We start from the raw sequence: 26,303 nt of genomic DNA, 5'->3' as shown, positions 1-26,303 counted from the left end.
GTCTAAGATAAACTAGTCAATACCTGCATTGCGGTTAAATGCGTTTTTCTTAGGACTGACTGCATGCGTGCCATTCGGGTTTTCCAGAGCAGAGATAACCCCAGGTTGCCCGTTAATTTTGAGGGAAAACAAGAATAACAAGCGAAACTTCGGAAATAACTTGATAAATTTGTGCAATGAAATGCTATTACAGTATGTCGTGCTTTGGTAAAGAATACAAAACTGTCTGGCCATGCCACGTAATTCACATTTTCTGCTGCTGAATTTGTGACAGTTCTCCACAGAATGAAGGGGTAGGTTCCGTTACTGGTAGCAAACATGCCAAGTATCTTTGTTATCATAATGTACAGCAAACTGCCAGTAGCAGGGATTACTAGCAGGAGTACTAGCAGGATTTAAAAATATATATATAGTATCCTGACATCTCTTTTAGTCCATTTGCGTCCCGGGATAGTAATTTTATTTTGCTTGGCCGTGTCGTTAGGGAGAAACACGTCAGAAGAATTGCCAGAAACGTCGAGTTTAATTTTAGTAGCGAAGTAACAGGTAAACTCACTGCGAAATCAGTATTTGTCTTCGTCTCTCGGGCAGGGTAGCGAAAATTGTTTTGGTTAAATCGGAGCCCCCCCGCGCTCCTGAACCGTGGAGCTCGGCTCCTGCTTCTAATTATCTAATTAACAGAGACAGATCCGGGAAAGGGCCCTTCTGCACTTCACCACAGACCTGCAGAGGTGATATCAAGATTGTTTGACGTAGACAGTCTGACACAGAGCTGACCCCCCGCTGAGAAGGCAAAAATAAAATACCCTTGCCCACGCCAAACCGAAGCGGTGTATATTGGTTGGAACTGTTCTGTTGCCCAAGTTAAGAAAGGTCACAGGCACGATCTACAGCTGAATCTCACTGGTCCTAAGGCGTTGCAAATCTTTTAAAGTTTTTCCTTTTGTTTCAGTGTACGAGTTCTGTTCTTGTGCAGAAAAACAAAAATGACGGAAGCGAGTTTGCAAGTTAATCTGTTTTATATAGCGCCTCCAACGAGGCATCGTCTCAAGCAGGGCTTGCCCTAGCTCTTGAGAGGCCCTAAGATCTTGGAAAGCTCCCCCACCCCCCGAGATCACAATTTGCGCAAACACTACTATTAACCGCCCCACGACAAACTTACAAACTTATTTTACCATTTAAAACAAATACATGAACTATATAACTAGAAATCTTTTATCAACCATCTTCTAAGAACTTGTAAACTAGAACAAGAGGCACGCATTTTACAAATGAAGAGTGAATCTGTGAACTTTTAGTAAAACACCTCAAGCAGTCTGGGTGTCTAGCTAGAAAATGTAGATTGTCCACCGTCCGCTGGTTACTTGAATCTGACGGACTCCAATCCAAATGCATTATTCGTTTACATGACTGACTTGATTCGGCGCACCTCTGTTTTGATAGGTACTGTACCTGCTTTTGCAAGATGATGTGCGTTTCCCAGTTGGAACTACGTGATTTTAATTTTAAACCATTTGGCAAATGGACAGTTTGCAACCCAAGTGAAAGGTCACTTGGAATATCTCATCACATCTTCTTAGATGTAACGGAAGATTAATAAAAATTGATCATCACAACATTTACCACTACCCAATTAAACGAACACCATTTGGTGTAAACCGTCTTTCGGATGAGACGTTAAACCGAGGTCCTGACTCTCAGTGGTCATTAAAGATCCCTGGGCATTTCTCGAGAAGAGTAGGGAGTTATCTCGGTGTCCGGGGCAAATTTCTCCCCCCGACCTTTACCGTGGCCTCCAAATTGTCCCCATGTGTGATAGGCTTGCACTGGCCCCGAGATGGACTGACGTCCTGTCCAGGGTGTACCCTGCCTTGCGCTCGTTGCTTGCCGAGTAGGCTCCGGCTTGCCGCGACACCGTGTGGTATAAAGCGGTTTGGCAAATAAAATGACCCGACATTTGGTGTAACAGCGGCCGAAACCGCAATGATATTGCCATTTTACAGCGAAGATGAGCCATTTACTACACATTGACAGCAAAATAAACTTCTACTCTTTTATTCATAACTAATAATATTATAAGGTAATTTTATAACTAACAAACTTTAACAGCCCTAGACTAGCACAGCAGCAACAGAAAGAGCGCCTGGAATTTTTCGCTCACATTTGAAAGTGCCGATTAAAAAGGTTGTGGTGCACAATGAGGCCCCCTTGTGGCCACGGGCCCCCAGGTAGTCCCATAGTTCGCCTGCGGCTATGGTCGGCACGGAGCTAAAACAATTACAAAAAAAAACAATCATCCAAAGACATAGGTATCCACAAATTAAACAGAAAACTAAACAAATAAAAGCTAGACATAACTGCGTAATAAAAGTTATGATATGAAAACATTTATACTAGGATGTAATATACTGTAACGTTGTCTCCCAGTAATTAAGTAGTGACTAACTCAGTATTTACTGTCTGTATTAGCTACCATTTTGCGGAATTAATTATTAATTTGAAATAAGACCTATCGAAACTGTTTAAGGCTGTATCCATCTTGGCATCCGCTCTGTAATAACTATAAACTCAAGTGATCTGGGATTCAGACTGTTCTAGTCCAATTGCTTACATATCCCGGCATCGCTGTGATGCTGGCTGCCCACTGTTAATCCTGACAAGAGCTTCACACAAAGAAACCCAGACTCGAAAGAAAGAAACGCCCTCTTGTGCACAGTCTCTCCCAGGCAGAAGTTATATAGACAAGTTGGCTCGACGGTTGTTTCAAACTGACCCAGTTACAGCGGCAGCGGTGAAGAGCTTGTCCGCTTGGGAAAACGGACCGGCGCACTAAATTGGAGGATGGACTGCTGAGGACTGGGTCCACTTCTTCAGGCTTCAGTCAAGCCAGAATAAAAGGGTAAGGCAAGTTAAAAATAGAATGTAAATGTAGGAAAGTACACTGAGATCAAAACTAGAAAAAGCACAGAGAGTGACTGTATAGTTATTAGCACAGCAAAACCGAGCTTACAGTGCGATTTCATTATACAAGTATAAGCTGTTGGGGGAGTGGGAGGAAGGACAGCAGCCTGGGCTCCCGTGGGCTTCATTGGCACTGTACACTGCTCTAAAATGTTCCCCGTCTTCTTATTGTGCTCTTATGAATACTGTGTGCATGGTTGTGTGCTATTAGGGACTCGTTATGAGGTTTGTCTTCTCCAAGCTTCCGTAGCGCAGGTTTGTTTTGGATTCCATAGAGACGGGATAAGCGGTAGAGAAGCTCGCAGGCCAGTTATGATAAATTGTAAGTATAGGTAACGTTACTATTAATTAATTAGCGTCTTTCTTCCTGAAGGATGCCGAAGAGAAACCCGTCTGTTGAAGTATACAAGCTAGGCACAGACTAGACCGTTTAAAAGTAGCATGTAATATATAAAAATAGGGAAAATTAGAACATTTAAGGCACTAAGATATACAGTATGCGGCACAGTCTGGCCCTCTGAGGCGACTTTGGTATTTTTCTAAGAACAAATGTACTTTTGATTTTGCCTTCGAAACTGACTTTAAGACATTATTAATGGTTTGCTTTATCGGTCTCCTACGTGGGTTATTCTAAAATGGGACTCGAGTTAAGATTACGCAAGACTGCGAGCGAGACGAGATCAATACAAATCCAAATGATTAAAATGTCAGCCTTTTGATTTTTGCTATGGGTAAATACGTCTAAGAACATGGGAATGGATTCAATTTCTTGCGGTTACGGACTCCTTATTTTCTGTAACACCCAACAGTCTGAAGGGAGGTTGAAGTCTTGTCCCTCTTTTCAATTCAAAGGGCTCCCGGGAAAGTCAGTCCGGATCAGCCTGCGAAATAAGTACTTGGAAGAGAAAAGACCGCTGTCTCCACACAACCGGACACCATGTCTTTCAGAGACCTGAGAAGTAAGTGCTGAGCAGAAATTCTACGTGACCAGATTTCTTGATTTCTTCAAGTAAACCCCTATCCCCATCAAACGCTGGCCCATTTGACGCATTTGTTGTCTTATAGCTAACGGGTCCGAGGATTTGTTATGAAGAACCATTTCTTTGTTTTAACAGATTTCACAGAGATGATGCGGGCTTTGGGGTACACTCGTCTCATTTCAATGGAAAACTTCAGGACCCCCAATTTCACCCTGGTGGCAGAGATCTTAATCTGGCTGGTGAAGAGGTTTGTGCCTCTGCACTGTTTTTACTGTCAATCAGAATGGCAGACGAACAGCAATCCGAGAGCCATATTAAACCTAGAATACTTTTCTGTTGTACTTGTGCAATAATGTGCAATGATTACTTCAGCTTCTAATTGCTTCAGCTCCTTAAAAACACCAGGAATTTAATAATAATAATAATAATAATAATGCAAAGGAACAAGTAATAGGTTTATTCCATGCTGAAAAAAAGAAGAAAGAGAACACAACGTTTCGGCCGTGGAGCCTTCTTCGGGTGTCTTCTTCGGGAGCCTTTTTGACACCCGATGAAGGCTCCACGGCCGAAACGTTGTGTTCTCTTTCTTCTTTTTTTCAGCATGGAATAAACCTATTACTTGTTCCTTTGCAGCCTACGCATGCTGACACAGCTCCCCACCTGAAATAATAATAATTGCTTACACTTTTATAGCGCTTTTCTGGACACCATTCAAAGCATTTTACAGGTAATGGGGACTCCCCTCCACCACCACCAATGTGCAGCCCCATCTGGATGATGCGACGGCAGCCATAGTGTGCCAGTACACTCCCCACACACCAGCTATCAGTGGGGAGGAGAGCAGAGTAATGAAGCCAATTCATAGATGGGGATTATTAGGAGGCCATGATTGGTAAAGGCCAATGGGAAATTTGCCATAAGATTGCCTAATTCAATCCCTGTCCATAGTCTCCTTTCCTGCCCTTTAAGTGTTTTTCTGCATATTTCACACCTGTAGATACGAGCCACACATGGATATTCCCACTGATGTGGATACAGAGACAGACCGGGTTTTCTTCATCAAAGCTGTTGCTCAGTTCATGGTAAGTCTAAACCTGTGTTGGTTCTCTTCAAGTTGCCTTTAAGTGCACTGACTGTAACTAAAACCTTAGTTAAACATCTGCTTGTGCTTTCCCTTTCAGATTTTGCTTTCTGTGCATCATCAAATTTACTTTTCTGCTTAACTCATTATCTTGCTATTATCTGTGCTGTGAATCTGACAACGCTTCTAAAAGTATTCTAGTGTATGGCAGCAACTTAAGCAAATGAATCATTACTTAGAGAAGGTTTGGAGATTCAAAAATTAGTTTTAGGCTGTGTTTCCAGGAACATTCCTTAATCCTTATGAATTATTTATTTTTGTAAACTAGGGGACAGCAGTTTATGCTAGAATAAATACTTTAATTAATTTACTCTTAGTAAACATAACAAAAGTACACACAAATCTTCTTCTTCTTCTTTTTCACAGCCTTAGTCCCAGACTGTCCTGGGGTCAGCTGCTTTGGTTGCTCTTCTCCACTTGTCTCTGTCGAGCACATCTTCCTCACTCACTTCACATACCTCCATATCTTTTCTCACACAATCCATCCATCTCTTTCTAGGCCTGCCTCTTCCCCTGTTACCTTCCACCTCAAATTCCATTACCCTCTTTGTTACTTCCTCAACGTCCCTCCTCATGATATGTCCATACCACCGTAACCTCGCCTCTCGCATCTTCACAAATTATGTTATAAATAACGTTGATGCCATTTGTCTGTTCTAACAGACTGGTATTATCACCCCACTGTCTCTGTATGTGAAAGATAAGGTTCCATGGTGAAACCCAAGTCCACAGTCTGACATCTCTCACTGAGGTTTTCAGTCTCTGATCTTTCCTTCTAGACCAGGGAGCTGTGTTCTCTGGCTTCAGGTCCACAGCATTAGACTCTCGAGCTGAACACCTAGGAGAGTGCAGGCTGACCAGTCACAATGGACGGAACATCATTCATGGCCATAGTTGCAATCTGTCAGGTTTCATCAAATTAAAGCCATGCGTTTTTATACTGTAATCACCTCCCTAATAGAGTGAGAGAGACCCTGCTAGAGTGGAACACTGCCAAGGCAACAAGGCTTGAAACCATGCCTTATACACAGTCCAGGGCCACAGACAGCTGTCACGTTGCTGCAGGAAGACTGAGACATCTGTTGTATATGAGCACGTAAATCCTTACTATGTGATTACAGTGCAAAAACCTGAGATTAAAAGCGTGTACAGTCAAGGGAGGTAGACTAAAACAGCTGTGGCTTCTTAGATGGCAAGAATGTACAAAGGTTAAAAAGGATGCTCTGTGCTTGACAACTTGTGATGTATAGGAATTAATAGCAGTAGACCTGCCAAGCAAATACAATTACCTTAACTTGTTTTCAAAAGGAGCTGCAGTGACATACCACAAGCATAATCTCCTAATGTCTGAGGAGCAAAGCCAAATTCAAAGCATGGGAAACAGACCTCAGAGGATAGGATACAGCAAGAAACCAATGTGAAAGATGAGTGGTTTCAAATAAAATAGTATATTTTTTCTGTTTAAAGCACTGCCTACTTTTGCTCTGCATAATAGTCCCTGGTGCTCAGAATCTATTCAAGATCACAATGAATATCTTTAGTGCTCGAATGGACAAAAATAACTCTTACACATCCCCATCATTTCTATTGAACAGCCCTAACAATTTGGTGCTGCAGACCTAAAAGCTTAATGCAGTTTGCAAACAAAAGACATTCTTCAAAAATTCGTTTTTCTGTAATTTTCCAGTCACTTGCTGTAAGCCCTTAAAGGCAGCCTCCCATACTAGTAGCTAAGTCCGCTCCTAGCTTTGTATTAGTGACACCTGGCCAGCCTGATCAGTCATGTCTCTGTGAAGTCACTTACAGTAAGTCAGCCTTCCTTCCCGTTGAACAACATACTGAGAAAAAGATCTAATCTGCTTCTGCTTGACAGCAATCATGGGATGTGTGGTCTGTCCTACTGCTTTCGAATGCAACACTGAATATTTTGTATCACTGATATTTTGGTAGGGTAGTACAGCTGTACCTCTTTTAATGAATGTTCCGTTTTTGAAAATTCAATACTACGAAGTATGTGAATTCTTTCCCACATTTCAAATAACGAAAGCCAACTCCGAAACTACACAGAAGCAATATGAAGAAACATTTCGAAACCTCCGCCCTATGTAGAGAGTGAAGAGGAAGGCGTCATACGATGATAAGACTTGATTCATATTGAGTGTTCATATCACGTTCCACTAACTAGTGTGGGTGAGAGCAAGCACTGAGCCTACGGAGTGGCAGGAGAGACGTTCACACCATCTTGCTTCGTGCGTTGCTCGCTATTGTGTGTGCTCTTACTTTTCGTGTAAGAATATTTGTAGTTTAGACCTTAAAGATTCATGTGCTTACTGAACATTACAGTACTGTACGTAGATATGATTAATGATGTCGATCTAGTTAAGCAGTGTTTTCTATTACTAAAAACACAAACTACAATATAAATCTTAGTTATTATCATTTCTTTTGTAATTTTTTTATAATAATAATTGCTTACACTTATATAGCGCTTTTCTGGACACTCCACTCAAAGCGCTTTACAGGTAATGGGAACTCCCCTCCACCACCACCACCAGTGTGTAGCCCCACCTAGTGAAGAAAGTAAAAGCGGGGGTGTAATTTCTGGGGTCCGGAATGGATTGTAATTTTCCCCCATAAGAAATAGTTTTTTCTTTTTACAATTTTTTTCTGTACAAAACGGTTTCTGGGAATGAATTTCATACCTAAAATGAGGTACAGGTGTTCTGTGATACAGCTTCATTTAGGGGAAAGAAGTTTTTTAATGTCAAGTGATTAAAACGCACATACCCCTAGCAGTAATCTGAACCGTCTGAAACCACTAAGAAGAGCCACTGATCTTAATCTGGTTTTATCACAGGCTTCGAAGGCTCACGTCAAACTCAACACGAAGAGATTGTACCAGGCGGATGGGTATGCGGTCAAAGAGATGCTGAAGATCACCTCTGTGCTGTACAGTGCCATGAAGACCAAAGGAATGGCGTCCGGAGATCAGCCGGAAGAAGACAGCAGCAAGTTCAAGTTTGACCTGGGATCCAAGGTGAGGGGGGATGGGGCGCATGAGGAAACTTATTTCATTCGGCATTAGCTGGCAAACAGCACAATTTGGGGAATTAGAATCTTTCTGTAAGGCTCACGAAGAATCATGAAGGTCCTGAAGATCTGAAACAGTGTTAGAAAAAAGTTTCGCCACTAGGCTATGAGATCTTTATTAAAGTGCACGAGTATGTGACTTCCATTGGTGATTTTTTTTTTTCAATTATACACTTGTGAACACTCGGCCATGTGCCATAGCTAAAAAGCAGTAGGGAGAGGTTTTGTTCTGAGCACGATTTCTGATGTGATTGATTGATTGATTTTAAAGAATTTTTGGGATGTGAACTTAACCCACTCTTAATGAAATCTGTTTCCCTAAGCACAGAAGTGAGTAGGTTAGTTCTTGTCTTACCACAAAACAGTAATTCCTTATACCCAGCCAGGTATCTCTCTTGTAACAGTTTTAAAACTTTTGGCCTATCCTCAAAAATAGTTAGGTCCCTGCCTAGCAATTAAAAAAAAACACAAAAGTTAGGAATCTGAATTCTTAACAATTGCACATATAGCCTTTATTGCTACGTACACTACTAGACAGAGGATAAAAGAACAGAAGGGCAGGAAAAAAGTGACAAATGAATCCAGCAACAAAACAGAAACTCAAGAGTGCCATCTTCCACAGGGTGATACATACTGTATAACAGGGAGAAAGAGCTCACAAAACATGTAGCCACCAAGATTTGTAGAAACAAAGTCCAAACTCCTGTTGTTGAAACTGTTGTTGAGTCAGCTCAGTCCTTAGTTCATTTTCTTCCAGTTTTCTAGAGTAATCAAATAGTAGAGGACAGCTTTTTTTTCAGGGAACAGCAATGTTTTAAGAATGTTTCATCTCTTTGCTACCTAAGCCAAACAAAGAGAAAAACTTGGATTAACAGAAAATAATGCTGCACACCACACACACATAAAAAAAAAAGCTCATCAACAACTGATTTCTTGAACTTTCTTCTTAATAGTTTCCCGCTGCAGAGATTTAAAACAGCTGTGCGTCCTTCCAGGAAGTAAGCTCTACCCATAATGCTCTAGCTCAGGTATTTTAAAGAGAGAGTCCTGTTTACTTCTTAAAGGTGCAGTAAGTAAAAAAAAATAAATCAAAGGACCAAGAGAGAGATGTTTTTTAGACACAAACAATTCACAGTCCTGGCCAGGCCATAATGGTGCACAATAATACTGAAGACCTATTATTTTATGTACCTGATGTTACTTTATGACTGGCGTAAGTGAAGAGATGTCTTGTCGCCTAGTGGACTTGACAGTCTGTCAAGCTTTTAATAGGCTTCAATGTGTCCGCTCCAGTTTACAGTGAGACAGGTGCACATTTCTCTGCTCAGAACATAGTCCTAACAGTAAAACATCCTAAATAATTTATCATTATAAGGCAAACATCCTTGTAAAATAATTTTGTTTTTTCTATCAATATTTAGCTTGTGAAAGATCTCCCACCCTCATGATATATTGTTATTAAAGTATAAGCAAAAATAGCATTCCAATTTGTGAGATATTATATATCTTTTAAGAATGACTTCATTAAAAGATAAAGGTGTTGAATAGTAGCACATACAGAATATTATAGTAATAGAACATCTGTTTCAGTAAAAATCATTGTTTCCATTGCTGCTTGGCTATTTCATAATTTGTTACAGCCCTTTGATTAAAGGGGATAAGAGGTGTAGCTGTGCCACGCAGTGACTCTGACCCTCTGTGAGGGAGGGGATTCGCAGTCATATGTTATTTTTGTTATGAAAATCCTGGAATGTCCCTATCCTCATTTTGAAAAAAAAAAAAGGGAATAGCAGATCCTAACTGATGAGTTTATTTTGAGGTGTGAACAGCTTTCTATTGGTTATCTCATGTGTTACTTACAATAACTGGAATTTAATAAAAGGAAGGACAATGGGAGAGGAAAGTAGCCCCAGATCCATTATAAATAAATAACAAACCATAGCAGCATACATGAAGCTCCTTTAGAAGAGGAAGCAGTGTCACCGAGACCACTGTTTTGCTCAAACTCTAATAATATGCATGATCATACGCAGAATACTATGACATGAGCCCTGTGCTGCTGCTGTGTGGGAAAGGGAAAGTAAAGTGAGCTGAAGCACAGTGGCTCCTGAGGTTGTGCACCGTCACAGAAGATTGTGACCGAGTGGCTCCATGGCCAACCCAGGTAATACACTTCCTGGCTTTTGTTTAGAAAGGAGGGCTAAACGTCCATTACAATTTGATTGTAGATCTCAGCAAAAGGCATGGAGCCATTAGAGAAGTTGGCTGGTAAAGCCTGGTATACTACATATAGACTGGCCCAACTATCAGTGGTGGCCTGATTATATTACACATCAAAGGACTGATCGATTGTCTCAGCCTTTAAAGAATAATAACTAGCATATTAGATATTTTTTTTACAAATACGATTCTTTAAAAAGATAATTATTTTAAGACTGTAGTTTTGCGCACACATAAAACCCTGCTACCTTCAGTAGGTATACAGGAGCAGTTATAAATCCAAGCACAGGATAAAATGATCTGTCCTGCATTTGTCTGTTGTCCAGCTGAAGGGCCACTGGGGTACTGTGTCACAATAAAGAGTTTATAATAAGAGGGAAAAGCCTGTGACCTCAGGTGCTCTTGGTACTGTGCAGCGTTTCCACCAGTGGGACTAGTTTTCAGGATACAGGTCTTAAGCCTGCAGTGAAAAAGACAAAAGATATTGGAATAATTCTATTAAAAAAATCTCAATTAAAAATCCCGAATAGATAAAAGCTCCCAGTGGCACATTGTTGAAACAGGGCTCAATAGTAGATTTAAAAATGTGTTGCAAGAAGATAAACAGTACTGTCCTCCCTCTCAGAGGAATGGAAATTGGCTTTCAGACTCGGAAGATAAGGACAAGAGAGATAAACTTTGCTTAGCTACAGTCTGAACTCCTGCTGGTCTACCTTTTTTCCTGAACCTTCTCCTCAGGGTAAGAAGACAACTGCAGCAATTACTATGTGTGTTTTGTCAATGGAGAGTAGTTTGTCAAAACTGCAGGCTACCTGTTGCTGCTGAGCTGCTGTGACATTATAGATAAGGTTGTTGTATTTGCTATTGTATTGATATGAAGAGTAGAAGGTCTTCTTATTTTCTCTGGGTTTTTGAATTGCTAAATTCGATGGGAAGGGTGAAAAGGCACAGTAGCTGTTTATTCAGTAAACTAAGAAAGTAATCGTAGAAAGAATAATAATCGTAAGTAAAAGAGGCAAAATATAACTGTCTAAAACCAGTGTTTTTGGTTAGTATACGAGAAGCTCCCTTTGCAGGAAAAAATGTAAAGACAGCAGTAGCTTCAGACTTCACTCCAGATCAACAAAATTTAGTTTTCACTGTGTATGGGGCTTCATTTCTCATATAAAACTCCACAGGTCCATTCCCTTTGCTGTAGGTTAACATTCAGTTTATTACTGGTGAGAAAGAAGGCCACACTAAGCACTAAGAACCTTTGCTGTGTGGCTTCTTTTTAGTTCATTTTAGATTCAGTTAAAAATGTCAGCATGGCAGCTCATACAGTATTTATCTTTTATTTCTTGGACCATACAAACATTTACTCCGGGAAGAATGCAGAAAATGGTCTAAATAACAGGTTGTTGCAAAAAGAATAGCTGTACACTCTCATTAACCATTCAAAGGTGTTTTTGTTTTTAATGAATTTTAAAAGTTTTCAAATAAACCAATACTTCGGAAACCACGAGAGATAATACATCTATTTGACAATAAAAGAGCAAATTATTAATAACAATTATTTTACGTCAATAGTAGCTTTGCAAGTGTCACACAGGTTAAAAAAATAGTGTGAATAATCTCAAGGAGTCTTGTTTTTAAATTTCCATTTGTGGGATTTTTTTGGGGGAAACTCCCAATACCAAAAGACGTTTAGAATACCTTGAAAACTTCTTTTATGCAGTACTTTTTTGTCATTCTGAAGATGATGGATTTGTGGCATAACTGTGTTCTGTGTTAATGTAATAGCCCTGGCATTCTAGTGTGGTAGGTTTTTCTCAGTTTTAACAGACTAAATGAAATTACAAGTGGCAGATGACCGAATTCCAATAAATACCATGCACAGATTGACAGCTGAGTGCACTCAGCAGCAAATGCTTTTATGACATAATACTCCAGTGCCCGTAACAATGGAAATGTTCAGATATGCATTCCAGAATAGAAGATTGGAGCCTGTTTAGTAGCTTTTTAAAAACGTGAGCTTCCTGCTGGATTTTTGCAAAGGTTTTCCGTCACAGTTTTTCAGATTTTATATTATCGAGAAACATTTTTCTGCCCGTCATCACCGGCTCCTCTTTTTAGAGAAAATCCCAGCGGTGGGTTTTCTAGCCACTGCAGGTGTGGAATTAGCAGGAAGGCGGAGGAGCCATGAGGAGAAAATTGTCCTCCAGCTCTGATTTCCAGTCTCCCCCATCTAATAAGAGAGGCGTCACGTCAGCATTAACGTCTTGTGTTCCCAAGGGATTCGGAGCACCGCAAGGATTTCAGTCGACCCTTCTGTTCTTGCCTCTGCGAGACACCCACATTCCTCAGCCAAGCAGAAGAGAAACGGGATAAAGCCGGAGGAAGCCGGCTGTGGGTTCTGTCGTTGTCTTGTTACTTCTCATCAAAGATGAGCGCTCGTGCCAGAATTTATCTCGTTAGAAATCCCTGGCCTCTGCGAGAACTTGACCCCCTCAAAAATATATCGCTTCAGCTGAGTTTTTTACAGCCCCCCAGGAAATGAAGGCTGAAGCTGCAGTGCGCACGGCTGTGGCTTAAGAATTCGATGCATGTTTTCCAGTTTATAGGGGAAAGAAAAAATTGCAGTCGGTGGGGAAATGTAGAAAATCTAATGACCATCTAGCTAATTTGCCTGCGCCGTCTCTCAAGCGGCTTGATGTTTTACTGGCACTTGTTTATTGTAAGTACTAGAGCGAGCAAGTACAGAAACAATATCGTGGTGTGAGATCCTATAAAAGAAGCTGGCCACGAGGAGTGCTAGCAATAATACAGGAGAGCAATGGTTATCATCTCTCTTCAATTGTGAATTTTTGTACTGGCCTTGTTGTTTTTATTAATAATAATAATAATTGTTAGATTGCAGATTTAAAAGCCGCGAGACAGCTGGCGTCAGAGATCACATCTAAAGGAGCGTCGCTGTATGACCTGCTGGGGAAGGAAACAGAACTGAGGGTGAGTGGGAAGGAGGTGCTGGGGAGGGGCTGGCGCCTGACCCCAGGAATATGTTCTGAAAGCATTTGCAGCTCCTTTATGTTTGACGTTGCAACCGCTTCAGTGACATTAAGTAGTTGACTTTTTCCGTGTCCAGCAGAGCCTTGGAAATCTGAGCCAACAATAAGTTTTAAAAAGGGGCTGCATCGAAGCCTGCACCGAAATCAGAGCAGGCTTCCTTTGTCCAGTTAATGATTCTAAAAGCCACATTACCTTGTGCTCTATGGGTTAATTTATGCAAGAAGTGGGACCAATACCAATGCACAAAAATCTTTTTTGTGCTGTGCCATACAAATGACATTGCTGTGATAAGTTAGTTGCGAATATATTATTTCATAAAAAATACTTTGGCATCTGTATGCCTGTAATTGAACTTAAGAGTACAGTTACAAATGAGAAGAGGTCAATCATCCCATCTAGCACATGTAGAATACTAACTGTACCTGTAATATACATCTGTAAAATAATGATAAGAGTAAATTATCATGAAATCCCTCTTTAAAGACATAGAAACCATGTTAAAGGATGTCTAATTAATTCATATTACAGTAAGTAGTAAACTTTGCACATGGGTAAGTGTTACAGTTACCATAAATACATGACCTTATTTGGGGCCAGTAGTGTTTTAAAGTTTTATAGTAGTGTAATTTAAGTAATTTAATTGAGCATCTTACAGTTGCATTTTAGGCTTAATTTGAAATTCAGATTTTAATGCTATTTGAAAGAATTGTCATTGAAGGATAGAATACTAACTGTATCGATATTGTGAGTATATAAAATAAAGCAAATACAGGACTAAATTAGCCCTAAATCCCCCTTTAGAGACATGGAAATTTTTTTTAAAATAATGTTAAAGGATGTTTAATTCAAGAAGAAAGCTAACCCTAACCTTAGCTTGAGGCTTATTGACAGATACAGTATATACAGTATATATGGTTCACCTTATATAGACGCAAATACCCTCGAAATAAAGCTGACATTCTGCACTTTAACATCATAGTCATTGTTTTATTTCAAATCCAGTGTGCTGGGGTTCAGAGCCAAAACAACAAACATTGTGTCACTCTCCAAATACATATGGCCTGCACTATATATAGTACATGGGTCAATATTACAAGTAACCACACATATTTGACACTTTCTGGGATTTTAGTACTGTTTTAAATAATTGTAGTTATTTAAATAATTGAATTTCAATTTTAATTTGAACTTCTTACTGTTTAAAGTCATGTGAAGAGATTGCCATTGAAGGGCTGAGTCCTGACTGGACCTGGAGTCCATGTCTGTAACGTCTGTAATGCCTCTTCCTACCTTCCTGCAGGAAATGCGGACTGCCGCCATCGCGAGACCCCTGGAAATAAACGAGACGGAAAAGACCCTGCAAGCCGCAGTCCGGGAGGTCCTGGTGAGTGCCGAGCTCTTCCAGCGAGCTGTCCTTCTCTCCCGCTGGCTGTGAACGCTCTCCGCACCCCAGAGAGACACGACGCTAGGAGACTGGGATACCCAGTGGCATCCCAGTGAGAGATCTGCAGGCTTTCTGCAAGGACAGATCTATCACCTCTCAAAAACAAAGCAGTGTTCTATGAAGGAGCATTTCCAAAAATACAGTTTAATGCGTTGCATTTTTAAGCACGCAAAGACATACACAACCTGCATTTCACTATCAGACTAATTGTTTTAGTGCTTCTTGGCGTTTGAGAGTAAGGTGTCTTGTGCTGTGGGGATTATTTTGCAGACACAGAAGATTAATGAAGAGAGGAATGGATAAGTGATTCCGTCTCGAGATCGGGGGTGTTGAGTGCAGTTCCTGGAGAGCCTAGAATTTCCTTTTTTGTTTAGTTCTTAGCCGCGTAGGTGGTCTAATCAAATTAGATTAGATCTAATCACCACCGACGCGGCTAATTTGTCTAATTAAATTACAGTGCAAGAATTTAATGCAAAAAATATGCATGTAATAAATGTAGAATACTGTACCTTTAACAAAGGAGATGTGTTTGAGTAATCCGTTGTAAAAGACCTTAAGAAGACTTCTGTGTGTCTAACTTGGAACATTATTAGAAATAGTCAATAACCTGCTTGGGTTGGAGAAAGAAACAGGATGATCTTAGACCCCTAAAAGAATTAAGTTTTTTGACACAAACTGGGGATCAATCAGTGAACTTGAAAGGTAGTTGTTTTAAAATAATGTTGCATCTTATTATAGTCCTCTCCTTCACTGTAGTTCCTTTCAAACTGTCCTTGGTGGGTAGGCCATTTATATTTTGGCACACACACAGGTTTTATCTTAATACAATCCATTTACTGAATCAGAGGGGGCAGTTTAATTTGCAACATAATGTCTCTGCTTTCAATCTCAGTACTGGTGTCTTTGTAGAACCTAGGGGGCCTGTAACTTTAAAATGTGTCCTTGATAGAACAAAGCAGTGTTCAACAAATGGCAAACATATAAGTGTTTTAGAACAGCATAACAGAAGAGAAGCTTGTGTGCTGTTCTTTTTTATCATACAGCTATGGGTATAGCTGACGCAGACTCAAATACTGTCAGGAATTAGTATGTGTCAAAACCTTGAAGTCTTTCACATAGGAATTAGTATCAAAGTAGCAAAAGAACAGGGAGTTACTCAACAAATAGAGATCACAGCAGCAACATGTCAGGCAGATGGAACTGCGGCTTGAATTAGGATTGAGCAGAATAGACTTTGAATATGATTTTATGCAAAAGTGATTGTATTTACCTCATAGAAGCAAATAAAGAAAGATCAACCTTAAAAATTGTTTTGAATTTCCAGAGAGAACAAACAGCTTGTATTAAGTAATCACAGGGGTGTCCACAGAGTAGAATGGAATTCCTTTACAAGCACTGAGACCTGAATTTCAATTCAATTCAATTTATTTTTATATAGTGCCTTTCACAACAAGGTTGCCCCAGGGCTCTTGAATTTGTTATTGGTAGGTAGACCAACGTTTGATTTAATCAGAGTGCAAAATCGATATCCATGCTGCACAGAGAGAATCGATCGGCGTCAGCGGGAGGGGTGATTTAATAAGCCGCTGTTTTCCTGCCTTTTGATCCTGGGTGTTTCTTTTCTGACTCCTTGTCCTGCTTGTTAATGGTCCCGTGTCAGCACCAAGTCCAGAAGACCAAAGACATGCTGAACAATGTGGCCTCAGATGAGGTCAGCCTGGAGGCCAAGATAGAGAAGAAGAAGCAGGAGCTGGAGAGGAATCAGAAGCGGCTGCAGACTCTCCAGAGTGTACGGTGAGAGCCTGTCACTCACGCTGATAGATGCACTAGCACATGTTGGGAGCAGGGCTGAAGCTCATACCAGCATACTGTGAGAGACCTGTACCACAGGAACAGATACCAGTTGCATTGGTGGCCTCTTGTAATCATCCCATATTCCGGTTAGACATGATATAATCATGATCTGAAATGGATTCATTCGTTTCCATTTCTGTATTAGTTATTAAAGAAAGATGTCTGTTGCACAACAGATTTCTTTAGCTAACACAGCCTAGCAACGAGAAAGCAGGTAAAGAGAGATCTTTTTCCCGCATCATGAGCACAGTTCGTACATTAGCTTTCAGATCTTTTAACAATACTCTCTAGGCTAGTGTATATCCAATTTCCCCTCCAACCCCCCTCAGGCCAGCCTTCATGGACGAGTATGAGAAGATCGAAGAAGACCTCCAGAAACAGTATGAGGTCTACGTGGAGAAGTTCCGCAACCTGAGCTTCCTGGAGCAGCAGCTGGAAGATTACCATAGGCTGGAGCAGGAGAGGTTTGAGGTGAGGTTGAGATGGAAAGCTCCTGGGAGGACAAATCCAGAAGGGCACCTTTGCACACGTTGGCTCTGTTAATCTAGGTTGGAGGAGTGCTGAGAGGAAGATAGAATGGCACAAGGATGCTTGTGAAATGAATGAAGCAAATTGGTGAAGAAACGTCAGTCTAAGGTACCAAGGAAGAACCATCTAAGGACTGGGCTTATGCTTTTCTGTAGCAAGCACTGATGTGCTGCAGTATTAACTATTGTGATTTATTTTGCTCCCACTCCCATGTCTTCTGCGTCTTTGTAGACTCATGGCAACAGGAACATTTGAAGACATCTAAGCTTTCCAGATATGTTCAGTCCTTTGTCAGGGTAGTGGGATCCAACATATTTCAAAAGACTTTTCCATATTGGCACATAGTGATCTGTCAGTCAGATACAAAAATTTCAGATGCATCCCTCTGTTTTTGAAGGAGACTGAAAATACACTGAGGCTGATGCAGAACAAGCTGAGGGAGGAGGAGAAGAGGCTGATGAAAAGCGGAGGTAGGACACTCTCAGGATAGTACATAAACACCCCTCACACCCTTCTCACAAACTGTCATTTCGATAGTGACCCTGAAGCTACCAAAATGGTATTTTCTCTTCCTTGCTGTTTCCCAGAAGAGCTCCTGTCACTAACAGCTATTTCACTGGGGCCTGTACTCAGTCAGACTGTGGCTTGTGAAGCTGAAACATGACACGGGTTCTGTAGAGAAAAGGTCACAAGGAAAATAAAAGCTTTAAACAATTTTAAGTTATTCCAATCTAAGAAAGTACTAAATAAATGGTAATGTTAGTAAAACTTACGCTGCCTTTAAATGACAGGAAGTCCTAATTTTTTTGTAGCTTCTAAGAAGTGCATAAAGCAGAAAAAGGATTAAGTGGGTTAGCTGTAGCCCTACAAAGACTGAATCACTCTGAATGCTAGCTCTGAGGCTGACTCAGCAGACTCGACAGAATGGACTCTAGCCATCTTCCTAGTCAGCTATGACTGAAATCCAAGGACTGGCACACAATAGGAACTACACCACAGGGGGCAGGGTTAGGATTAGTCAGCCAGGGCTCTCTGTTAGCCCTCAAACTAGATTCCTGGACACCTGCAGGTTTGTGGAGATGTATTTGAGGCATGTGCCACTCATCCAATTAGAGCGATCTCTCCTGTAGGTCACTGTGGAGCCTAAAGTACAGTATGTCAAAGGGCTTGATGAGTAGGCATGTCAGAGGAGAATGCCCTTCCTCATTCACCCAGGTGTAGCTCAGGTTTCACTGCTGTGAGCCAAGGTATAAAGAGGTAATTGGTCATTCTAGATGAGAAGGATATACAGTATAATAAAAAATGATATATGCAACCTGAGTTCCTGATATCCTTAAGCTTTCAGGGAGCGTTCACATATTGATTTTGTCTCATTTACATATTACCAGTTGTACTGTCAGTATAAAAATTGCTAGGGTTATGAACATTATACAGTATGTGTAGAAAAGGCAATGGCAAATATTTGAGTGGTAAGAGCTGCTTCTACCTATGTTTGAGAATAAACATGCTTGTAAAAGCCTCTGGGATAAATATATCCCGTTTTTTCAAATCCCCAGTGAATTAGCAGAGGGGAAAACAACATAACTTTCCTGCTTATCCCTGACCTGTTTATCAATGAATGACTCACTGCTTTCAATAAGATAATGTGGATTGAAAATGTGCAGTGTGCAGATAAAAAACATACAGCATATACTGCAGTTATAGGTAGCTGTTACAGCATTTAATAATGGATGAAAACTGTTGAAATCAGATAGGCTTTGCAAACCCTTCGTCCTGTTAACACTAAACGGAGTGTGTGACGTTCCTCTATTCTGACCGTTAATGAAAATGCCATACTTTAATAAGCAGGATTTAGGTGAAGCCTATCATTGAAATTGGCGAAAGCTACTGTGAAAATGACATGGCAATTAACGGTAGTGACAGGAAAATAATGCTGTTGCGGCGACTAAAGCAACTGTATGTTGAGCATTCTGTGACATTAATTTTCTTTATGACCTGGGAGGCCATTGTGTTCAGATCTCTAGGTCTTCCCTTTATTCCGTCTAATGGACAGAAATTCTCTAGCACCTGTCAACAGACACTGCCTGATGTTCCACTGCAAAACATTCTGAGGTGAAATGGCTTGTGAGGCTTTTTCTACAGGTATTTGTCTGCTAAGTGCATGTGTGCACGTATTCCATCAGAGTAAAATGCCATTGGCATCCTGTGATTAACAATAAATGCCCTTAAGAACAACCTGTATGTTAAAACAGTCCAAGCATTTCCTACTGGGACATCAGCAGTTGGCAAATCAAAAAATGCCAGTAATGTACAAGACTAAAACTTCATCCTGTTTACCTTCTCAGGACGCCTATTAATACCCTGTTCAGACACTGCTTAGACTAGACTCTGCATGTCTGAATCTCAAAGGTCAAACAACAAAAATGGATACCTGGTACATACTCGTGCACTGAAAACGAAGTATGGGGTATTGGAAAAAATGACCACTTCTCTTTTGTAATCTTATTCTTCTTATGTTCTTACAGTAAGTACCTCTTTTCTGTGTTACAACCCAGGCAAAGATGAAGACTCGGACATTGAGATTCCAGAGGATGATGGATCAGACAGCGACATAGAGGACCGCAGACCCCCCAAGCCCCGTCTGACCAGAGACATACCCATTCCAGGTACCAAGTCTGCCATTTCCACTGTCAGCATGAATATTTTCTTCTACTCCACTGATCCTGCAAGAACAGGCTCTCTCAAGGCAAATGTTCACAATTCCTAATTGAAAATCCCTATATTTCACTTTTACATCCAAAACATCCCCATTGAAAGAGCCACTGAGCACAAAGGAACTTAAGATAAGAAACATATTAAGTTAGAACTGAAAGATTTTTATTTAAAAAGCAAACACAGAATGTTTGTTCCTTTTGCAGCAGTATTGTTATTTCAATAAGTTAACATAGTACAGTAGTATGACCTAAACGATCAGTAAAAAGGGTTTTTCAAACAGTTATTTAAATGTTGTATTTTGCTCCATAATTGCTGTTCTCATTCCTATTTTTATCATTTTTATCATTCTTAGTGTGACATGGTGCTTTCTACAGTTTTTGCTGATGGGGGACTAATTCATATCAAAGTATTATGACTTAAGCTGATTGTTAATAATCTCTTAAAATCCTGTTATTTTCTATTTTTGCTGGATTAAGTGTCTGGAAGGGGGGTTATTTTTTCTATAGCTAGTACTTTTCTCCTCCTGCATTGCAATTAGAGAGTGAGTCATGCTTCAGAAAGGGCACAATTTCATTCAGTGGAAAAAGAAAATGCATTCATAAAACAACCGTCGTCATCCTAGCAAAACGTGACTTTCAAACTCCATTGCAGTTACCTTGACAAAGAAATGTAAAAGGAAAGAGGAGAGGGCTGTTAAAATGTGCTGTCGGCTTTAGAAGCACCTCTTACTAATACTAATAGTGCTGGTTGTAAACCCCACAGGCAGAGCTGGAGCTCGGATCCTGGGGACGATGCAAGGAGGAGACAGCGAAGACGAGGTGAGAGTGACCATAACTAATTTGATCCCTCAGAAAACATGTTCAGCCCTGTACACCAGGTGTAACTAATTTGAGTCCTGAGCTGCGATCAGCCGGCTGTAACTAGGAGTTCCCAAGCCAGCAGCCTGCGTTTGGCTGAGAACCACTGTGGCAGGCTGGGTACCTGCCTGGATATTTATCATGGGAGCTTGCTGGGACGTCAGCGAGAGGTCCTCTGTTCCTCCAACCATTACACACTCCTCTGTGAAGCGCTGTGAAGCTCCCTAACTAGATGGGCGTGTCAGAGGAGCTCATACACATGCCCTCGTTTTCCTCATCTAGTGTGCAGGGGTAGAAGAGGCCGGCCAAGTTCATTACCAGTGTTTCAGTTCCAAATGAAGCAGATATGAAATAGAAAAGAGCTGTAATTCCAGATTTTTTAAAAAAATGTCCTGTACAGATCTCCACTGAGCCACAGTGGTAAAAACATTTAGAATACTGTCCTTTAGCATAACTGCAGAGACTAAAAAGAATTTGAGATTTTGCTTTTCTACCATACTAGAGTACTTAACCTTAGGACCCTGAATTAAGTATGTTATCTTTGAAGAAGCAGGGATTTCTACGGGCTTAGATAATCAGCATTTTCCGAGAGAGGTTTGAGGCAATGCATGCTGTATGCCTATCAGCTATGATAATGACCTCAAATTCCCTTTCCATACTGTAAGTCAGGTTTTCCTGCTAAAGAAATCAGTTTAGGTATTTGTCTTAGAAACAAGTGGATATTTATCATGTAAATCCTTTTTTGAATGCCTCAGCCAGACAAAAATACATGTATTCTTGCCGTTCAAGTAAAAAAAAATAACTTGGACCTATTGAAACTGGTACAAAGAAGCACTCCAGAAGCACGCCTCTAGCATTAACAAGGTTAATTGGGAAATTCACCTGTTTCGTCTGAAGGCAAGAATGTGTCAATGCTTCAAAGGGGTAAGCTGATATTTCTAACAGGTGATATCACTCTTCACAAACGTATGAAAAGAAAACAAAAGCCTGGTTATGCACCAGATCTGTTCCATTCTTACGATCAACTCCTGTCATCCTCATCTCTCCTGTTCCTTCCTTTTGCACTCAACCTTTTTTCCTCTCTTTCTGCACCTCGGATTTAAAAGCACAAACTGGCTGCAGTCAGTGTCATTCCACACACTTCCACACGGAAAAAAAGAAAGGTTGGTTTTCAGCTACAGGTCCGAGCTTCTAAAGGGCTTCAGTTTGTTCTGATTACTGAAGTCTTCTCCAGTTGTAGTGGAGATACGTTACCTGTCCTCTACAAGGAATAGTGCATCTACTGGCTTCAGGGATTCTGGTTAGCACAATTCCAACTTAACTGATCTTAAAAATGTGTCCCCCTTCTTTAATGTGACTTTCACTCCAGTTTCAAGATTTACTGTACCTCTTCACTGTTTTTGTTATACAGTCTATGTACAGTCTTCATTAGTAATGATCCTAACCGAAGGCGAAGACTCAACATATTTAAAATTCAAGGAGCAAAAATTGCAAAGTTCTCAGATCTTTCTTCTTAAGTGCATTTGTAAATCTTATGCAGGAAAAAATACTTTATGTAACCAGTTTTTTTTCATGAAACAGCTTTTACATTGTAAGGTTAGCATTTTTCCCCCTAGAACAAGAAAACATTTGAAATTATAAATATTAAAATTTAACAAGCAAGTCATGTTTTCAGACTTGATTTTTTCTGAATCTTGGAAAAATGTAGCTCATGCCAGCAGCACAAGGCTGTATGATGTTCCCATGTCTGTGATGACAAAAGGCTACAGTGAGAGAGCTTTCACATCTGCCTTTTCTCCTCAGAAAGACTGATGCATAATTTGAAAGCACATTAGAGAAAAATAACATGTAAACCTTCTTTAGAGTAGTCTGTTTTTAGACATCAGTATGTGGCGAGTGCGTAGCTTGTCCAGTTGTAGATTGCTGTGTATGGCAATCTGTCTGTCTATACCTGTGTGATTGTATTGTCTATAGACCAGTCTGTACCTGTGTTATTATATTGTCTATCGGTCTGGAACTGACTGGGGAATAACAGATTGCTGACACAGAACAACAGAAAGGGCATGAATGAGAGTAGCCCCTTAATTTTGTACATTTCATGTCATGCCCATGTACAGTAGTTCTGTATTGCCTGTAGTGGGAACAACTCCCCAGGGAAAGGGACAATTCCATTGCCAGTCAAGCCACACAGCTTTGGAAAGTTGGAGGAAACCAGCTCGGCTGGAAAAAGCTCTGTGAGCAAGGGGGTGTGAACATTCAAACTACACAAAGATACCCAAGCTGGAATCAAACACAGGGGCAGTTAGATAGTGCTACTAGGGAGAGACGGTGAGACTGTGCCCTTCCTGTTACCTGCAAAAAGAGCTCCCCCTTGCTCTACATAAAGGAGAAGGTCTCCTTCATGCAGTGTTTTTTTGAAAAGGTAGTCATCTGGAAATCAGACCAGTATCAGCACACACTGGAGATTTCTCCCCAGTGCTCTGCAAATGGGAAATCTTTTTCAAGCTAGAGAATAGTCCTATACACTAATGACCATGTTTTTTAGAATAATTAGCCTCTGGGGTATATCAGTAGGCTTAAATTTGTACTCTCTATATTTTAGTCTTCTTGCAGTGGTAGTTTTGTTTCAAATTATTTTCACAGCAGTATAAAGCAATCTAATTAATACATGCTTGCTCCACATACTCTAAATTTAATTATGTAGGTTTTATTTTTACATTATTGCAAATTAAGCTTGCAAGTACTATTAAACCAAATAGTGGACTGGAAGTTATTATAGGAACAAAAGCTAAAGCTGAATGAAAATCCCTGGGGAAGGACACATTTCACACCACACTGGATTGCTGCTTTTCTCCTGTTGCCTCACCAAGATTGACAGTATTCGTGCCGTTGTTTTCATTGTGTTATCAATACAATGCATACATTTACATCTTGAAACAGGTTTGCTTACAAAGAGCAGAAATAGTTTCTCCTATTATGAAAAAATTAAGATGCACCCTTTTGCCACAATTAAACCCCCCCCCCCCCCCCCCCCCTCTATTTGCACTCTGTAATAATCAAGTTCTGCAGCAAACCGTAAAACAATGCTGCATACACAGGAATGCTATTGAAGGACTGGATGCTACCATTTCTGATACAGTGGAAGAAATAGGATAGATTCCACAAGGGATTTTCAATCATGGGGCTTAGTTGAGCAGGATTTCCTGAGAAGGGCTTTTTCAGCAAGTAAAGGTTGAATGCCCTTGATCTAAATCCTAAATAATAGAATTTTCTCCACTGTATTAACATTAGATGCAGTACTCCGTAACAGTGTTCACAGACGAGACTTTCTTTGGAAGATGTGATGAAATGATTTTTTCAGTGTCAGACCTGTGATCTCTCAGGAGCTTTAGGCTTCACATACCCTTGTCACGCCTGCATTGCTGGTCCAGGCCTTATTGCAAAGTATGAAGTGTAAACTTTGTGTGTTATTGTGAAAGCACAATTTACCCTGTGTCCCTGCTACTTCATGTTTCTTACTGTATATTTAGCGAACTGCGATAGCACAGTGCCACCATCTGGTCAATAGTAATTACAACAAAGGTTTTGGATTCATAAAACTCCTTGCAAAACCTGTTTGACACAGACATTAAGACAGAACCTGTTTCAATTTATAAAGATGCTGCTTTTAAAAATACTTTTGTAATGGACATTTTAGCATACGGTTACATCTCTGATTATGTGACCGTGGGTTATTGGTCTCTGAATCCACATCAAGCTGCTTTTTGAAAGTTCCCGGTGCACCTCCTACCACAATAAGGCTGGGTAGTGTGGAAATCTTTGTGTAGTCTGTAAAGGATGGTCCGTGCTGTACCTCAGTGCTGCTGGTCTGATCCGTGCTTTCTTGATGGCTTGCCAGGATGACTCTGAAGACAGCGAGATCGATGTGGATGACGACGAGGAGGAGGAGGAGGAGGAAGAGAACGAGGACCTCGATGACGATAATGACAGCTTAGCGGCCCCCCCACCCAAACCCTCACACCCGCCTCGTGGGGCCCGCAGGGCGGAGCTGCTGGAAGAGAGCGACAACGATTTCTGAGCCTTGGAGTGCACCTCGATACCTTGCCCCCACTTCAGGAACTTTCTCAAGCAAAAGTTGACCAACCATGATCCCGGAGATAGGTAGTCTGTAAGCTTTACAGGTCTCCTTCATCCCTATTCACCTGAAATGGATACACATTACAATTGAACAGGCAACTCGTGGAGAACATAACATTTAGATTAACTACTATTAATACTCTAAATTATTTTACTTGCATATCATGATAACTTAATGATGTCATTTCACTTGGTCACGTTTACAAAATCTGCATTCTGGGGGGGGGGATTTTAAAAATGTAAATTTTCATCTGGCATTTCAGTTTTGCTGAAAAGTACCAAATGTGTCATGAGACATTCACATGACTGTCCATCCAGTGGACAAGCAAACATTAGACAACACTATGTGTTATGTGTAGTGATTGGCACTCTGCTGTTGTCTCTTTTTTATTGAATGTGTATATCATTCTAAATAGACATATTGGTTGTGTGTGCACTAAAGGTCAGGAGGCCATATCTTATGACAAATGTGTTCCTTTCGGGTACGTGCCTATATTTGTTAGGGCTTTGTTCTTTTTGCCATCACACAATAAACCTAATTGATTCAAGCTTTTTTGAAGTTACATCTACCACCACAATCCATTCCCTGTAAAATGCAATATCGTTTTTAAGGTGAGAGGTGTATATAATTAATACATTAAACAGTACGTTATAGAAAAGCAGGACAGTGAATAATAAAAGGTCAGAATCATCATAGAATTCCATCAGTCACATAATAGAGAAACATGATTCTAGGCACCTTTATAGGTGTAAAAGTTGAACAAACAGCTATGGAAAACTAAGAAAAGCAAGGCTCTTTGCTCAGAAACACTATAGAACATTGAATCCATTGTTCCAGAGCTTGAAAGAATTAGTATTTCAACAACAGGAGTTGTTGAGCAACAATGCTTGCCTACGATTGGTGAGGAGTAAGAGTTTTTACATGAGTTTGAGCTGAATATTATTTCCATAAGCAAAGCTTGTCTGCTTTTTGTATCTACGGCTGCTTGTACTGAGCAGCTTTTTAGTTATTCTTACTAGCTGGTGCAGTTTCCATTCTCTTCCCCGTTATTTTAAAAAGCGACTTGGACCAATTAAAAGTTGACCCACATTTAACTTTTTCCATGGTCTGAGAAGTTTATTTCGGTGTGAACTGCTACTGAGAGCATGTTAAAAATCGGGGCCTAATCGCTTCTCCACAGCTCCCTGGGGACACTGGAGAACTGAATTGTCAGGCTCTGTGTAAAGGGATTTTTTTCTTTTTTTATTTGTCATTAAAATAAAGATACATTTTTTTACAGTGCAATTTCCTCTGCTTATGTTTTTGATGAAAGGGTGTCTTTTGGGAT

At 40.4% G+C, this 26,303-nt stretch overlaps 1 protein-coding gene and 1 long non-coding RNA gene across 4 annotated transcripts; one reads left to right on the top strand and one right to left on the bottom strand.

The window, feature by feature from the left end:
- Nucleotides 1-2,759: 2,759 nt before the first annotated feature.
- On the top strand, nucleotides 2,760-26,260 carry cluap1 (clusterin associated protein 1). 3 transcript variants are annotated; one of them, XM_015360044.2, is made up of 13 exons: nucleotides 2,760-2,899; nucleotides 3,814-3,920; nucleotides 4,077-4,188; nucleotides 4,939-5,023; nucleotides 7,940-8,119; nucleotides 13,285-13,380; nucleotides 14,741-14,824; nucleotides 16,545-16,678; nucleotides 17,068-17,209; nucleotides 17,664-17,736; nucleotides 19,822-19,932; nucleotides 20,744-20,799; nucleotides 24,737-26,260. In XM_015360044.2, exons 2-13 carry the CDS (start codon nucleotides 3,899-3,901, stop codon nucleotides 24,914-24,916), a joined length of 1,275 nt encoding a protein of 424 aa, XP_015215530.2. In that variant the 5' UTR covers nucleotides 2,760-2,899; nucleotides 3,814-3,898; the 3' UTR covers nucleotides 24,917-26,260. The 3 variants fall into 3 exon arrangements, with proteins under 3 accessions (XP_015215530.2, XP_015215531.2, XP_006637118.2); XM_015360045.2 differs by lacking the exon at nucleotides 2,760-2,899 and adding an exon at nucleotides 3,193-3,283 and having other exon boundaries at nucleotides 17,667-17,736; XM_006637055.3 differs by lacking the exon at nucleotides 2,760-2,899 and adding an exon at nucleotides 3,193-3,283.
- Nucleotides 8,678-12,222, bottom strand: LOC107078984 (uncharacterized). Its single transcript, XR_001479956.2, has 3 exons — nucleotides 12,088-12,222; nucleotides 10,784-10,852; nucleotides 8,678-9,012 (listed from the first exon to the last, which is right to left on the bottom strand). It is a non-coding gene; the product is annotated as an uncharacterized lncRNA (long non-coding RNA).
- Nucleotides 26,261-26,303: the final 43 nt, after the last annotated feature.

Source organism: Lepisosteus oculatus, chromosome 19 (genome assembly GCF_040954835.1).
Source record: "Lepisosteus oculatus isolate fLepOcu1 chromosome 19, fLepOcu1.hap2, whole genome shotgun sequence".
Lineage (NCBI taxonomy): Eukaryota > Metazoa > Chordata > Actinopteri > Semionotiformes > Lepisosteidae > Lepisosteus > Lepisosteus oculatus.
Note: the sequence above shows the minus strand (reverse complement) of the source record. Positions and strands in the feature narration are given on the sequence as shown.

What these genes read in the sequence shown, in the direction of transcription:
- cluap1 (XM_015360044.2), top strand. Translation starts at nt 3,899, where the DNA reads ATGTCTTTCAGAGACCTGAGAA. An exon ending in GTCTTTCAGAGACCTGAGAA is followed by an intron (nt 3,921 to 4,076) that starts GTAAGTGCTGAG and finishes TTGTTTTAACAG; the next exon opens with ATTTCACAGAGATGATGCGG. An exon ending in TGGAGCAGGAGAGGTTTGAG is followed by an intron (nt 17,210 to 17,663) that starts GTGAGGTTGAGA and finishes CTGTTTTTGAAG; the next exon opens with GAGACTGAAAATACACTGAG.